The sequence below is a fragment of the Moschus berezovskii genome, chromosome 22, assembly GCF_049115385.1.
Source record: "Moschus berezovskii isolate FMDL1 chromosome 22, NW_MosBer_1.0, whole genome shotgun sequence".
In the NCBI taxonomy this organism is placed as follows: Eukaryota; Metazoa; Chordata; class Mammalia; order Artiodactyla; family Moschidae; genus Moschus; species Moschus berezovskii.
Genome location: NC_142481.1, coordinates 15,301,159 through 15,316,200, shown reverse-complemented (window position 1 = coordinate 15,316,200; position 15,042 = coordinate 15,301,159). Strand labels below are relative to the sequence as shown.

General features: G+C 52.9%; 1 protein-coding gene across 6 annotated transcripts; it reads right to left on the bottom strand.

Annotated features, from left to right (window-relative positions):
• Positions 1-56: 56 nt before the first annotated feature.
• RASGRP4 (RAS guanyl releasing protein 4) lies at positions 57-13,792 on the bottom strand. Of its 6 annotated transcripts, none has more exons than XM_055412242.2 (17): positions 13,637-13,792; positions 10,604-10,788; positions 10,093-10,198; positions 9,908-9,970; positions 9,147-9,278; positions 8,910-9,063; positions 7,326-7,499; positions 6,005-6,121; positions 4,931-5,206; positions 3,118-3,198; positions 2,934-3,038; positions 2,599-2,717; positions 2,344-2,488; positions 1,183-1,219; positions 946-1,080; positions 710-822; positions 57-259 (listed from the first exon to the last, which is right to left on the bottom strand). In XM_055412242.2, the coding sequence occupies exons 1-17, from the start codon at positions 13,657-13,659 to the stop codon at positions 203-205; spliced, it is 2,022 nt and encodes a 673-aa protein (XP_055268217.1). In that variant the 5' UTR covers positions 13,660-13,792; the 3' UTR covers positions 57-202. The 6 variants fall into 6 exon arrangements, 5 of the variants coding, with proteins under 5 accessions (XP_055268217.1, XP_088687091.1, XP_088687089.1 ...); XM_088830965.1 differs by adding an exon at positions 11,150-11,241 and having other exon boundaries at positions 946-1,219; positions 13,637-13,762; XM_088830963.1 differs by adding an exon at positions 11,084-11,241 and having other exon boundaries at positions 946-1,219; positions 13,637-13,757.
• Between the last annotated feature and the right edge of the window lie 1,250 nt (positions 13,793-15,042).

Here is a 15,042-nt window from a genome sequence, read left to right as displayed (position 1 = left end):
AGAGCTGCACGGATATCACATGCAAGAAAAGGGAATACAATTAACAGCCACTCTGATGCAAAAGAAGAAAATAACTTTCTTTTGGAGTAAGAGACAACAGAAGCTTCAACAAAGGCAGTGTGGATAGGAAGGAGACGGAATAATAGGACTTGAGACTGACTCTGGAGGAGGAAGCGGGGAAGAGACAAGACCAAGGCAACATCTAGGAGTTCAGCTTGGAGGACTCCGTGGGTGGTGAGGCCTTTGCTGGCAGAGGGACCTGGAAGGAGGATGACATGGGGTGACGAGGGGAGTGTATGATGTTCAGGTTCACTGCGGGGAAAGCCTCACCCCGACGTGTCAAAACGAAGTTTCTTTAGCTCATTCTGAGAGTTCGCCCTTTTGATGAGTGGAATTTACTCCAATATTTATTAATAGTGTCTGATCTATTTGGCCTTATTCTTGACATCTTATAGCTTTCTTTCTGTTTTTCTTCCTAAACTCACTTTTTATTTTGTACTAGGGATTGCCCCTTCCCCTCCCCACCAACATACTGAGATTGCTATCAACGTTAAAAATTAACCCATATCTACACCCTCCTACCCAAGCAGTTGAGGACTTTTGCATCGTTTCACTTTTCCTGTGCTTCCCCAACTCTGTCTGGGATCCCCCAGCCAACTAGGCCGGTCTCCCTGTATCCAGCTGGGGGTAGGGGGCAGTTCTTCCTCACCGTCTCTGGTTCCCAGGAGGGGTGTGGGGACTCTGTCTGGGTCCAAGCATGGCGAACGTGGCACCCAGTCTCAGGTTTCAGGGATAGCGTGTAGGAGAGAGTGTCCTCGGAGCCTGTGTGTAGGGGTGCAGATGGGAGGGAGGCAGGTATAATGGGAAGGGCCTCATGACCCCGGAATGAATCCCCGTCCGTCCACCAGGCCCCCCTTCCCAGGACTGCCACACCTTGGGTCTTACCACAGCTGGCCTGGGGAACTGGAGTGGGTGGGACAGGGGCTTCCGGGGGACTCGCATCGCCCTTGGCCCCTGGCCTCTTCTTACACTCCACCTTCACTTGGTCTCTGCAGTGTCTGTGGCAACACAGCCCACAGTCTGGGGGAAATTCAGAGGTTAGTGCCAGAGGCCCAGTCCACATCCCCCATTCTTCCAGCTTGCAGGTCCTAGCTCCCCTTTCTCTACTGATGCTCCACTCACCCCGACAGCGGTAGCCTTGCTTGGTGACACCCCAAAGCTGGGAAGAGAGAGCAGAACAGGTTACCTAGGCTAGGAGAGGGAGGGCTGTGATTGGGGTAGGGATAGGGACTGTCTGGAGGAAACCATCCATGTTCCATCCAGGTTCTGGAAGTTCCCAAGGCTAGAGCCTATGTGGGGTCTGGGAGACTAAAGGAATTGGGAGATTTATCTCAAGTATGGAGAGTCACCTATGATATGAGAATCGGAGAAACTCTGGAGTTAATAAAACATAAATTCTATGGGCAGGGGTTGTGTCTGTTCTTTTTCCACCTGTCCCCTTCCACCCCCGCCCAGAGCCTATAACTGCGCCTAGCAGCCTGGAGGTGCTCAGTGTCTATTCAGTGAATGAAAAAGTGAATTTGGAAAGCAATCCAAGGTTTGCGAATCGGTCTTGGTTTGGGAGTGAGACATCTGTCCATTCCACAGACTGGAGGACAGATTTCCAAATCCAACTGGTTTTTGAAATTATACAGAGTTTGAATCATCTGGGGCCTAGAGACTTGGGAGCCTGATGCAGTTTGCAGATAATCTACCCATCCAGTCCAGTGCGTGGATGCTCAGTTGTAGCTGACTCTTTTCGACCCCATGGACTGTCTGTCATGGACTACCAGACTCCTCTGTCTGTGGATCTCCCAGGCAAGAACACTGGAGTGGGTTGCCATTTCCTCCTCCAGGGGATCTTCCTGACCCAGGGATCGAACTTATGTCTCCAGTGACTCCTGCATTGGCAGGTGGATTCTTTACGACTGTGCCACCTGGAAAGCCCTTATTATCCAGGGTTTGGCAATTATCCAGGATGGAGACTGTCTGGGATTTGGGCATTATCTAGACTTCAGAATTATCCAGGGTGTAGGGATAATTATTTAGGGTTTCTGTGAAGTGTTTGTTGTGGAGTCGCTCAGTTGTTTCCGACTTTGTGACCCCATGAACTGAAGCACACCAGGCTTTCCTGTGAAGTACGGGGACTATTTGAAGCTGGAGGATTTTCCTGAATATGGGGATTATCTGGGGCTTGGGGATCGTGAGCGCCACAGGGGAGGGCTGGCTTTCCCAGCCCAGGCTATGAAGAGTTAGGGAGCTCCAGGAGGGGTCCCTCAGGGTGACGGTGGGCAGAATGCTCACGAAGCCACTGCAGCTGTCACAGAAGGTGGGCTTGCGGAAGGTGACCTCCTGGAACGTGTGCAGGAAGGCCAGGCCCAGCTTGGAGCAAATGGCACTGGCCCGGAGCAGGTATCCTGTCAGCTCCTCACGGCTGAAGGAGCCGCTCCTGGGGGAGAGACTGCACTTTAGCAGGCCTGGCCCTGTTCTCCCAGATCCAGGAGCCCTGGCTACCCCATGTCCTCATCTTAAGGGAACCTGGGAGTCGAGAGCACCTACCCCTGGCGGGGGGGTGGGTGAAGCCCATGGCAGGCGAAGGGGAAGTTGCCTGAGAGTCGCTCAAAGTCCTCCTGAGAGATGGTGCCGTGGCCATCAGGGTCATAGTTCTTGAACACAGACTTGGGAGGAGCATGGGAAGGGAGAGTATGGTCAGATCAGGGTCCTCACCATTATCTTATTTTTTCAATCTTCTGTCCACACCCCACAGCATGTGCAATCTTAATTCCTTGACCAGGGATCGAACCCGCAGTGTGGAGTCGTAACCCCTGGACCACCAGGGAAGTCACCGGGGTCTGCACAGTCTTAGATCCCTCCTCCAGCTCAGGGCTCCTCACCTCCACCAGCTGCTCCACATGCCGACCCAGAGTGACCGTGTCAGGCTTGGGCGTCACACCAGGGGCCCACTCCACCACCAGGGGCGCCTTGAAGGGGGAGGGTGGCTGGGGCAGGGACAAAGGGGCACAGTCAGTCAGGGCAGAGGCTTGGGCTAGAGGTCAGAGGTCGGGGCTGGGGTCTCACCAGACTCCTGGGACAGCGGGGCTCCCGGGCGTAAGAAAGCTCATAGATCTCGTCCTCCGTGTAGAAGAGATCCAGGGAAAGCTGGGGATGAGCAGGATGTTAAGGACCCTTCTTGTCTCCATCCTCCTCCCTGCAAGCTAGGACTGCCCGGACCCCCAATCTCCTCCTCTTTCCAAAACCCCTCTCTCCTGGGACCTCCATGGTCCTTTCTCCCACTGAGCCCCCATTCACTCTCCATACCGCTGGCCTCCTAGTCCAGAAATACCATCTTCTCACTGAGGTTTTTTTGATCCTATTTAGAACTGCAAACCTCTATCACTTTCCATTGTCTGTTTCTGCTGTAATTTTCTCTGTAGCACCTATTATCTAAAAGACCATACGATTTACTTATTTACTTTTTTCACTGGTTATCTCCCCCACGAGGAAGTCAGCCCCACAAGACAGCAATTTTTTTTTTTTTTCCCCTGATGCGCACACTGCTGTGAGCCTAAGTGCCTAAAGTAATGCCTGGCTCACAGCCAATGCTCAATAAATATTTGGCTGATGGCCTCAGAGCCAGCAAAGCATGGCAGTTTAGGCACCAATCATCAGAGGGCAGGACCAGCTTCAGAGGCAGGCCCCACACGTAGAAGGGCCTTTGATTCATTTAAGGCCCTGCTGTCACCCTCTTGAAATTCTCAATAATTTCAAACAAGGAGCCCCATATTTTCAATTTGTTGGTGGTCCTGACTTAGGATCTGAAGATCAACTTTTCAGTCTTTGACTACATGGTCCTCCAAATCCCAGTCTTTGTCAATTTATTGCTCTTTAGAAAGAAATCCTCTATCCTCCTATCTATCTATGTGAAAGAAAATATAGCCAGAACTGCACCCTCGCAGTCTTGGGACATAGTGTGATGGTTAACATATGTTAACACTCATGTTCTAAAGCTGGCCTGCTGTGGGACAGGGGGCAAATGGCCTCACCTCTGTGGGCCTCAGTTTTCCAGTCTGTAGAATGGGCAAATAAGGGTCCCTTCCTTGTAGGTGTGTGAGGATGGAATGAAGTGCTCTCTGGAGACTGTTTAACATGGTGTCTGGCACACAAAAAATGATTAATAACTTATTATCTTTTAGCTTAGTTTCCTGAATATGTTATAGCTTGGAATTTTGATCTGTTGGTGTGAGAAACTCAGAACCTTGAAGTTTAGGAGTACAAAAGTCCAAAGCAATTCTGGACCTCAGATCAATGGATATTTGAGTTCCTTGGCGAATTGGGGGGAAAACGCATTTAAAAAAATTTATTTATTTGGCTGTGCCAGGTCTTAGTAGTGGCATGTGGGATCTTTAGTCGTGGCGTGCAAACTCTTAGTTGCAGCATATGGGATCTAGTTCCCTGACCAGGGATGGAACCTGGGCCCTCCTGCATTGGGAACTTGGATTCTTAGCCACTGGACTGTCAGGGAAGTCCCCCAAAATACATTCCTTATATAGAGCTCACTGTGTTCCAGATACTATTTTAAGTACTTTGTGTGAACTATAGGAGTGATATTTACATGAATTATACTATTGATTCTTTTCAGCCACTCTCTGAAGTATGTCCTATTAGTATTCCCATTTTGCAGTTCAGGAAACAGGCCGAGGAGTTAAGTGACTTGCCTGAGATCACACAGGAAAAAACAAAAACAAAACTGACAAGCTCTGGCTTCAAAACCCATGCATTCCAGTGCTATTCTACTATTCTGTCCTGACCCTCATCCACCAGGACCCTAAATCGCAGGGTCCTACAGGCGCCGTCTCTGGGAGCTCAGCCAGGGCAGCTCAGGGTGGCTCACCGTGAGCAGGTGCAGAAGGTCCTCACTGGCACTGCACGGGGGTTGCTGTCGCTGCAGGGCTGCCAGCTCCTGCAGCCGCAGGTAGAGGCTGTTGAGTTTGGGCAGGTGCAGGCGGCCATCAGGCAACCTGTCAGGCTGCGCCTCATTCAGGGCCACCAGATCCTTGAGGTGCACACCCAGGACAGGCAGCCGGAAGTCCGTGCAGCCAGCCCAGGTACGACGGTAACGGGCGTAGTTGTTGTGGGCTGCCAGGAGCTCTGTCAGCTCCAGCAGGGCCTGTGTGGGAGGGGCATGGAATGGGGGAGGCTGGCTCTGTTCCCCCAGCTCCCTGAAGGGGAGTACCCAGCAGCCTGTGGTGTGGCTTCGGACCCCCAGGGGCCCAGTGGCATTTTGGACCTCTCCCCAAGCCCCTCCATGTCCCACACTAGCTTCAGCACTATCCAGACTGCTCTTTTTCTTGGGTCCCCATCTCAGAAAGGCCCCACTATCTCCCATTCCCCAGCCCAGAGTGATTTTTCAAAAACCCAACTCTGATCATGGTGCTGTCATCTTTCCTAACTCCCCACTGCCTTCTAGATAAAGCCCAGACACCTTAGCTGATCTTGCAAAAGACTCAACAGGATCCTCCCTGCTCCCCACCCTGGGGCATCTCTAGCCTAATATCCTGTCATGTCCTGACCTCAGCCACACACCAGACTCATAGATGACGCATTCTCCTTAAGACACTTTCAGGACACCCCAAACCATGCTCCTCCCATGGGTAGCCCCAATGTTGGTATCTTTGGGGACATCATTTCACCCCCCACCTAGACTGCAAGTTCTCTGCTAGCATCTCTCATCTGTCTCCCTCCAGTGCTGCTCAGGACCAGACACTCAGTAGAGACAGGTCAGCAGCATGGGTGAAGAGGGAGGAAGAGTGACAGGAGGACAGAGCTTGGGGGTCTGTCGGATTTGGAGGAGCAAGGTCTCCAGGTGGCTCCAGGGCTCTTGGGAAGGGGTGGAGGGGGTTGGGAAAAGTGTGGGGGTTCAGGGTAACTGATCACTGGAACTTTGGGGAGGGCAGTGCGAGTTCACCTTGGTGCTGTCAGGGCTCAGGTGGGCGTGGGAGTCCTTGAGTCTGGAGATGGCACTATGACAGAGGCCGCCGGTGACTGCCATCAGCGTGTTGAAATTGTGCAGTTGGAGGAGCCTCTAGGGAGGGAAGTTGATGCGGAAGTGGTGGGTACCACATGGAGGACAGGTAAATTGGGGGTTCAAGTGACAGCATCCCCCCAGCTGAGATGACGTCTTAAGCATGTGGTGGGGGGGGTGCCGAGTAGGCACCAGACACGTAAGATGTGTCAGGCAGGAGTGGGCCGCAAGCAGGTATGTGGGCATTACTCGGGGGGTCATGCAGATGATAGACTAATGTGAGGTCAGATGAAAGTGGGGGGAGTCAGGCGAGTATGGGGAGTTGGACCGGTCTGGGGACTCAACAGGTCTGTGTCAGGCGTGAAGGATTCAGAGAGACATTAGGGTGTCAGGCAACTAGGCGGTCTCTGCCCTGGGAGTCAGACAGGTGAGGAGGGGCAAGAAGGCCTGTGCTCTGGGCAGGAGTTAGGGGCCGGGCAGAGGTGAATGGGGCTAGAGTAATAGGAGGGGTCAGGTAGATATGAGAGACAGGTGTGGGATCAGCCAGTCACCAGGAGCAATAGCCGCACCCTTCCCTTTTTCAAGTTTAAGAGCGGAGGTCGCTGGGGGAGAAGGTGGGGCCAGGGAGGAATAAGATGCTCAGACTGAGGAGACCCCAGGTAGAGGCCAGAACCTCTAAGCCTAGCGGGCCAAGGAGGGGAAGCAAGGCGAGGAAAGACGCCAAAGGAAGGGCGTGGTCTGCGAGGAAGTACGCAAGGGGGCGTGGTCACGCTGGGGGAAGGAGGGCTTCCCTTTTCTCCAGAAGTGGCGGAACCTAGGAGGAGCAGGGAGGGGAGAAAGGGCAGGAGGGAACGGCTGGGACTAGGGAGACCTGAAGTGATGGGGCCGGATGCTGTCACTGTCCTGTAGGGACAGCTGGGGCTTAGGGACCGAGGCAGGGGATGACGCAAAGTTGGAGGCAAGAGAGAGCCTCCTTTTCCGTTGCCCTGGCGACAGAATATTTGGGCATAGGGCTTGGGTGACGGGGTCAGGACGAACGTCGTCACCTGCCACCTCTGGGACCAAGGAGTGGGGCCATGGCGGGTTTGCGTGGTGAAATCAAGGCCAGGGAAGAAGTGCCATCACAGTCCTGAGTTAGAACGATGGGACTGAGGCCTCTGGGGCATGGCCAGGGTGGGACGAGATGCGGCAGGGCGGGGCCAGGAGATGGTGACGTCACAGCCCGAGAGCCCCGCGGGGCAGGTGTTCAGAAGGCGGGCCTCACCTGCGCCACGTGGATGAACTTGTCCAGCACCTGCGCTCGCTGTGCAGGCCCCGGACGGCTCAGCACCATGACCTGCACCCAGCGGGACACGCTGTTGCTGAGACCTACGGATCCCTCCAGGGTCGGGCAGCCCCGCACAGAGCCCTGCAAAACGTAGTCCCGCAGGTCCTGGGGCTGGGGGAGAGGTGGTCATCAGGGCTGGCCCTGGCCAGCTCAGGCCCTAACCCTCACACTCCCATCCCCCAAGCAGTCACGACCTCCGTTGTTCTAGCCAGGCCATCACATGTCCCTGACGTCACCATGGCCCCCTTTCATCTGAGGAGAAAGGTTTAAAGAAAGCTGGGCACTGTTCTGAGCCCTCTGTCACAGCCTTACAGCAAGTTGATGAATTGAATGATTCTCATTTTACAGATGAGGTCATTGAGGCACAGAGAGGCTAAGTAATTTGCCCCGGGTCACACAGGCCCAGTTCACAGTGGGAACTCAGTCTATTGCCTTTAACAGTACACCTGACTTGTGTACAGAAAAGGATACAGAACTAACTGCTATTTGTTCTGCACAAGGGGGTCAGCACTACATACCCACATCCACTGCAGTGTACAGTCAGGAAATGTTCACATTACGGAACCACATCCCCACGTACCCTCAAAATGATGTCAAGATGGCAACAACTAAATATATACATAGTTTGAAGCATTTTAAATAATCATTTGAGTAGGTAAAATATGTCAAACTATGCCAATTTCAAATGGTTCAACTGGATGGCATTTACTCTAGATGAGGCACTGATCCTATGAAAATGAGTGTTAGTCGCTCAGTTGTGTCCAACTCTTCGCAACTCCATGGACTGTAGCCCGCCAGGCTCCTCTGCCCATGGGATTCTCCAGGCAAGAATACTGGAGTGGGTTGTGGTTCCCTTCACCAGGCGAAATTCCCTACCCAGGGATTGAACCCGGGTCTCCTGCATTGCAGGTGCATTCGTTACCATTTGAGCCACCAGGTACCTATGAGGCAGGAACTAAGTCCCCCTTTTACAGAAAACAGGCCAAAGCACAGTGTATTTAAATGCTTCTCAAATAAATGAACAATTAATAAAAATATTTTGAGCACTTACTATGTGCCAGGCACTGTGACAAGCCTTTTAAAAATATTTATTTGGCTGCACTGGTTCTTAGTTCCAGCATGTGAGATCTAGTTTCCTGATGAAGGATCGAACCTGAGCCCCCTGAATTGAAAGCAGAGTCTTAGCCACTGGACCACCAGGGAAGTCCCCTGTGATGAGCATTTTTAAATGGACATATTAATTTAATTTCCCCAATGAGTCAATGAAATATTATGACCTCCTTTTTACACATGAGAAAACTGAGTCCCAGAGAGGCTGAGAAACTAATTCAAAGTCACATAGATAGGAAGGGGCTGATGGGATTTGAACCCTGGGGGCTCTGTACTCAGCCAGCTTAACTCATTTTCCTGTACCCTCTAGCACCCAAGTTTGACAGTTTGGGTCCTCTCAGTCCTGCCTGGCCCCAGCCAGGCCCTGCTCCACCCTAAGCCAACCCCGGCTGGGAGGAGAGCGGTCCTTACTGTGATAGCCTGGAAAGACCGGAACTCCAGGTAAGTGAGGTGCTCTGCCAGCTCCCCCGTCTCCAGGTGGTCGAAAAGCAAGGACACTTTGCGCTTCTTGCCCAGGCCTGGGCTGCTCATGGGGTGTGGGGGGCCTGGGCCACCCGGGCTAAGCCTGGGCCAAAGAGAGGCAGCGTATTAGAGTCACTCAGGGTGAGTGGTGTCGGGGTGTGGGGGGAGGGGAAGGGGCTGACTCACCGACTGGAGAAGTCTCCTAGGCTCTGCTGGACTGAGTTACCCTCCTGCTCCACAGTGGCCCAGAAGCGGCCTATAATCTCTTCTAACTGGGGGTCCTGGTGCACTGTCTCAGGGTGTTGCGTCAGCCAGTACCTGGGGGGTGGTTTAGAGGTGGTGGGATGGGGTTGGGAGGAAGGACGCAGGTCTCTGAAAGGGGTCTCAGGCTGAGAGATCTCTAGGTGCTGGGCTTGGGGGTGGTGACTCTAAAGATGTACAGGGGGGTCTCTGGAAGGCCAGGGTTCAGAGAGGCACCAGGCTGGGAGGAGCTCTGAGAGTAGGACTGGGGGCCTCTTAGTACAGGCTGAGGGATCTATGGAGGACAGACTGGGCCATCTCTGGGAAGTGCTTCGGAAGCACAATAGTGGGGGTGGGTCTCAGGGACTAGGTTGGGGGCCTATGGGGTGAGATTTTGGGGAAACAGAGTAAGTGGAGTCTTAGAAGCTAGGTGGGTATATGGGAGGTTTCAGGAATTTCAGGAATCTGAGCTGGAGGTCTTGGGGTACCAGCTGGGAAAGGGTCCATAGGATCTGGTCAGGGGTCTCTAAGAGGTGAGGGTTCTAAGGAAGAGAATTGGGAGGTTTCAGGAAAGAAGCCAGGAGGTTCTCAGAAGTGGGATGTAGGGGAGTAGGACTGCATAGTTTCTGGGAAGTGTGTTTTGGGGGGGTGGCAGCAGGATGAAGATCCTGCCTCATCATGGGCATGGAGTCTTGGCCCAGGCCTACCGGACCAGGTGACAGATCTGCAGCCGTCTCAGCTCCTGCGTGCTCCCTGTGGCCTCCTGGTACTTGAGTTCCGGTCAAGGCTCGGTCATCCAGCATCTCAGCCCTGACTGCTCACCCCGTCCCCACAGGTTCTCACGTCTCTGTCCTCAGCCCTCCACCCACTGCTTATGGCCCCGGGAGGATATAAGGTCAGCAGACGGGCAGCAAAGTGGGCAGAAGGCAGCACCCAGCTGTGCATGGCAAGTACCATGTTGAGAACATGGTCCCCGCGGCGCAGGCTGCCGGCCGAGTCTGCAGGCAAGAGAAGGGGACTCTGGGTCAGAATGGCCCCTGTTGGACAGCCTGGTTCAAACCCCACTTCTACCAGTGACTCCGTGTGTGAGCTCGGGCACACAACCTGGCCTCCTTGTGCTCCAGTTTCCTCGTTGGGACTGTGCATGGACCAACATCATGCCTGGCAAGTCATGCTGAAGATGGAAATAAGAGTCAGACCCCCCCACCCCCAACCTGCCGCCCCGTCCATGCAGGTCAGGAAAATGAACCACAGGTATCTCGTGTTCCTACTATAGTGATTGAGATTCACTCCACGTACTCCTGCTCCTGTGTTTGTACCCCTCAGATTGAGCCCGGAGAGAGGTGGGTGCTTGGCCCAAGCTCAGACTTGGGGGAGGCTCGCCAGGGAGGGGGACGACTCACCAAAGGACTGAATGCATTTCTCCAGCAGCTCATCTTCACTGCAGCCACCCTCGTTCAGCATGCCCAGAGCCATGGAAGCCATGACCTTGCTGATTTCCCGGGGGCTGGGGCATGTCTTGTGGCGGCGGGCCTGTCGGGGCCGGCCCCGCCCCCCTGTCTTGCCTGGGCATTCCTGGTGGGACTTCCTGTGGGAACATCCCCTGGGGATTCATGGGAGCCCCTTCCTTTAGGCAGACCCCCAGCATTCTTCTTGACCCCAAAGCCCCAAGGCATCCTGGGAGAAGCTTCCTAAAGGCAAGGGGCTGGCATTAGTCCTGACCTACATTGGATCCATAGGAGAAAACCCCAGTAGTCCAGATCATGGGAGCCATCTCCTACAGGTAAACTCCAAGGGAACCAGGGGGAAAACCCCTAAGGCTACCCTGATTGCCCCCCGAGGAATCATGGGAGAAGACCCCCCAAGGACTAGTAAGGACCCACCAGGAATCATAACTCTCTCCACCGGCCATTGCCCCCGAATTCCCCTTGACTGTGTGGTCTCCAGACCTCATGGAAGAGACTTCCTGTTGGCAGACGGGTTACTCCAGACCTCCCAGGGAATCATGGAGAGAAGACCCCCAGAACTATTCTTGTCCTCCCTAGGGGGAATCATGGAAGGTTCTGCCTTCAGGGCTGCTCCTCAGAATTCCTCTTTGCAGGGCTTCCCTGTTGGCTCAATGGATAAGAACCCATCTGCCAATGCAGGGGACTCGAGTTTGATCCCTAGACAGGGATGATTCCACATGCCAGGGAGCAACTAAGCCTGTGTACCACAACTACTGAGCCCTTGCACAACTACTGAAGCCTGCAGCCCATGCTCTGCAACAAGAGAAGCCACTGCAATGAGAAGCCCGAGCACCCCAATGAAGAGTAGCCCCCTGATCACCGCAGCTGGAGAAAGCCAATGCAAAAAAGCAGTGAAGACCCAGTGCAGCTGAAAATAAATAAATTAATTAAAATTATTGAATTCAAAAAGTTGGAAAAAAAAACAGAAAAAAATTCCCCTTTGCTTTCCAACACCCACCCCTCATCCCCTGAGCCCTCAGGAGGGAAGCAGACCCCTGAGATTTCATTTCTGTCTTCTTCCCCTCTCCTTGATCCCCACTAAGGTGACAGACCCCTCCCCCAAGCCAGCTTTTCAGCAGGACTGGAGCCTGGGTCTCCAGATTTGGAGCCTGGAGAGAAGATTTGGGTGCAACGTGGCCTCACCAGGGCTCTTCAGAGCTGGGCGCGGTCCCTCGGGCTGAGGCAGCTTCAAGAAGTTTAAAAATAGCCCTCACTCTGCCCTTCGCCTCCCTGAGGCTCCTGTTCTAGTTGGGGAACAAGGGTAACGGGGAGACAGGGGTGGTGAAGAAGGAGGCAGCAGAATCCAGGCAGAAAGCCTTGGCTTCCACAGGCGTCAGATAAAACTGGGTCGGAAGGACTTCCCTGGTGGTCCAGCAGTTGTCTCTGCTTCCACTGACGGGGGCACAAGTTCAATCCCTGGTTAGGAAACTAACCTCCCGCATGCCTCGAGGCCAGAGAAAAAAAGAAAAAAAACAACCAAAAAATTGGGCTGGGGAAATTTGTGCTGGCTGTGTAACTTTATATTAATGACCTAATTTCTCTGGACCTCAGTTTCCTTATGTGAAAAAGGACAGTCATCCTGGGACCTTCCCCAGGAATTTATTATAAACATTCAATGCCCTGCTCTTCCAAAGTGCTAAATAAGGGGTTAAGTTTGCTGAGGCTGTTAAGTGGCCAGGGGTGGGAAAGTTAGACTTGAGATGCAGAGAGAGAATGTGATGGAGCAAACTGAAAGCCAGGCTAGGGGGATAGGGGTGAACAGAAATTGGGACACCACCATAACAAGGGCACTGCTATGTCCCTGGAGCATCCTGAGGGCTCAGTAAATCAGTACTGAATGTTGTTGAGTAACAGTTGGCATTATTGAGCACCCACTGGGTACCGGGCAGAGAGGTAAACACCGATCTATAGATCAGGGATTTTCAAAGGAGGTCCAATCCCAACAGCATTACCTGGGAACTTGACATAAATAGAAATTCTCAGGCCCCACCTCAGATCTACAACATCAGAAACCTTGGAGGTGAGCCCAGAAGCCTGTGTTTTAGAAGGCCTCCAGGTGGCTCTGATGCGTGCCCATGCTTGAGAACCACAGGTCTAGGCTGTACCACTGAGGGCTTGTAAGTCCGTCTGAGGAGGGACTATGATTGCTCTACTGACTGAAGAAGAAATTGAGGCACAGAGAGGGCAAGTGACTGACCCGGGGTCACACAGCCAGAGAATGAGGCAGCCAGGTCTCCACACTAAACTCCTGGATATTATAGGGGAGGGGACCTTTCGCCATCAGAGACAAGCCGGGGGAGGAAGGAGAAGCCGCCCAAGCTAGGGATGCAGCCACCATTGCCCCTGTGAGGAGAGGAGGGCAAGCTTCTCCAGGTAGCCTACTCTAGAACCTGCAGGCATAACCAGCTGCTTGGCCCTTACCTTCCGACTGTCTGCCCTCCACCTCCCTCGCAGTAGCATCGGGGTACAGCCAGGAGCCGCTTAAGAGGCAGGGAAGCCGCCCTGCCCCTTGGCACACTCCCCTCCCCTAGGGTAGGGCCCTGCAGGAGTCTGGAGTTTCCAGTCCAGCGGGCAGCCAAGAAAACCCCCGGGAGGACAGAAACACCCAGCCTAGGGAGCCAGGATGATTGAGGGGCGTGAAGGGTGCGGGGGAGAGTGGGATCAGAGCAGCTTGAATTCCGGCAGAGCAACTCGAATTCCAGCAGAGCAAGGATAAGACACAGCCGCCCGAGCCAACAGCCCCAGCCTGAGCTTTCGCTGGACACCCCGAAGCATCTTTCCACCTGGCGCCCCCTGCTTCTGCGGCGGCTGCAAGAGTAGCTCGGCACCGTGCCCCCCTCGTCAGAACTTCCCCGACCTTCCCCTGCAGCCCGAGAGAGACCCAGGGCCTTAGGGAGCTCCCGGTCTCCTTGGGGAGGATCCTCTCACCTCTTGCTGTCTTTCCTGTTCATGCTTCCTGGGGGGTAAGGGGGGTCTTATAAGAGTGAGGCTCAGCTCCTCCCCCCTCACCACTGCTCCAGCTTCTTAGCCCCTTGGGAGCTGGGGCCTCCTCGGCGCTTGGGAAGGAAAGAGGAACTGCCCTCCCCACCCAGCCCCAGGCCAGGGGGAAGGAAGAGGCTGGGGAGAAACCAAAGGTCCCCCCTCCCCCCACTTGGGGATCCCTTCAGGCTGAGGTTTCCGGTGCTGCGGGCCCCCACCCCCAATCACCCGGCGGGCTCTCTCTATCTCCCCCATCTTTCCATCTCCAGACCCATGATTCTCTGTTCTGTCACTGTCATGCTTCAATAAAAGCCCTTTTTAAAGAAAATACGCCTAATATGACACATTTAAGTACACACACTCAAAAGAAAATTCTATGTCTGTAAGGACATACATCTAACTATGCACAGAAGTTTGATTGGAAAGTCACAAGACATGGTATTTTGTACATTTCTCCTTCTGTTTCTTTTATTTCTAGCTTAGTTTTAATGTCATTTATGCCCCCGGAAAACATTTTCACTCCATTCCGTTTATTGTAAGAAAACCTCATATAGCACCTACTGTATGCCTCACACTCTTGTAAGGGCTTATATTAACTCATTTAATTCTCACACAATCTTAAAAACTGTTATTATCAAAGCATTGCAGATGGAAACTAACCTCCTGGGAGCCCCCACCCCATCCCACTATCCCTCTTAGGCAGGGCTGACACATGGTTGGCTTTCATCTGACCTGTTGGCTGCGAGTTTGTTTAAATACATAGAAACATGCTCATAGAAACAGACTTTTCTTTTGAGTATCTGTGCTTTTTTTTCGTTTACCTAAATGTGTCATGCTTGACATATTTTTAAATGGAAGTATGAAGAAGAGTCAAATCATAAGTGTTTAGGTTGCTGAATGGTGACCAACTGAACTCGTCCACGTGACACAAATCAAGGGAGAGAATGTTTCTGTTTCCCATAAGCCCCCTTGTGTTACCAGCAGCCTAATTTCTAGCAAAGTGGTTTTGCCTGGTTTTGAGCTATATATAAACTGAATCAACTATTGTGTCTGGCTTCCTTCATTTAACCCGGTGTCTTTGTGATTCTTCTGTATCATATTTAGTTGTAGCTCATTATTTTTATTGCTGTATCGTCTTCCATCATGTGATTAGTTCATGATCTATTGACTGGTTTGTCTGCCACGGACATTTGAGTTGTTTCCAGTTTGTGGCTGCTGTGAATAATGTTGCTATGGTCATTCTATCCCCTGTCTTTTGGTGAACGAAGCAGTGCGTAGTTCTGTAGTGGAGATACCCAGGGGTGGAGTAGTTGCAGTATGATTCTGCCAAACCTAGTAAGTGAGTCCATTCAACC

Bases quoted from the DNA above. Each gene is read 5' to 3' on its own strand.
- RASGRP4 (XM_088830963.1), bottom strand. From the start codon at position 11,154: ATGAGGTCTGGAGACCACACAGTCAAGGGGAATTCGGGGGCAATGGCC. The intron at 10,199-10,603 runs GTGAGTCGTCCC...TCTTGCCTGCAG, and splicing joins GAAATGCATTCAGTCCTTTG to ACTCGGCCGGCAGCCTGCGC. The intron at 5,207-6,004 runs GTGAACTCGCAC...CCTCCCACACAG, and splicing joins TGAGCCCTGACAGCACCAAG to GCCCTGCTGGAGCTGACAGA.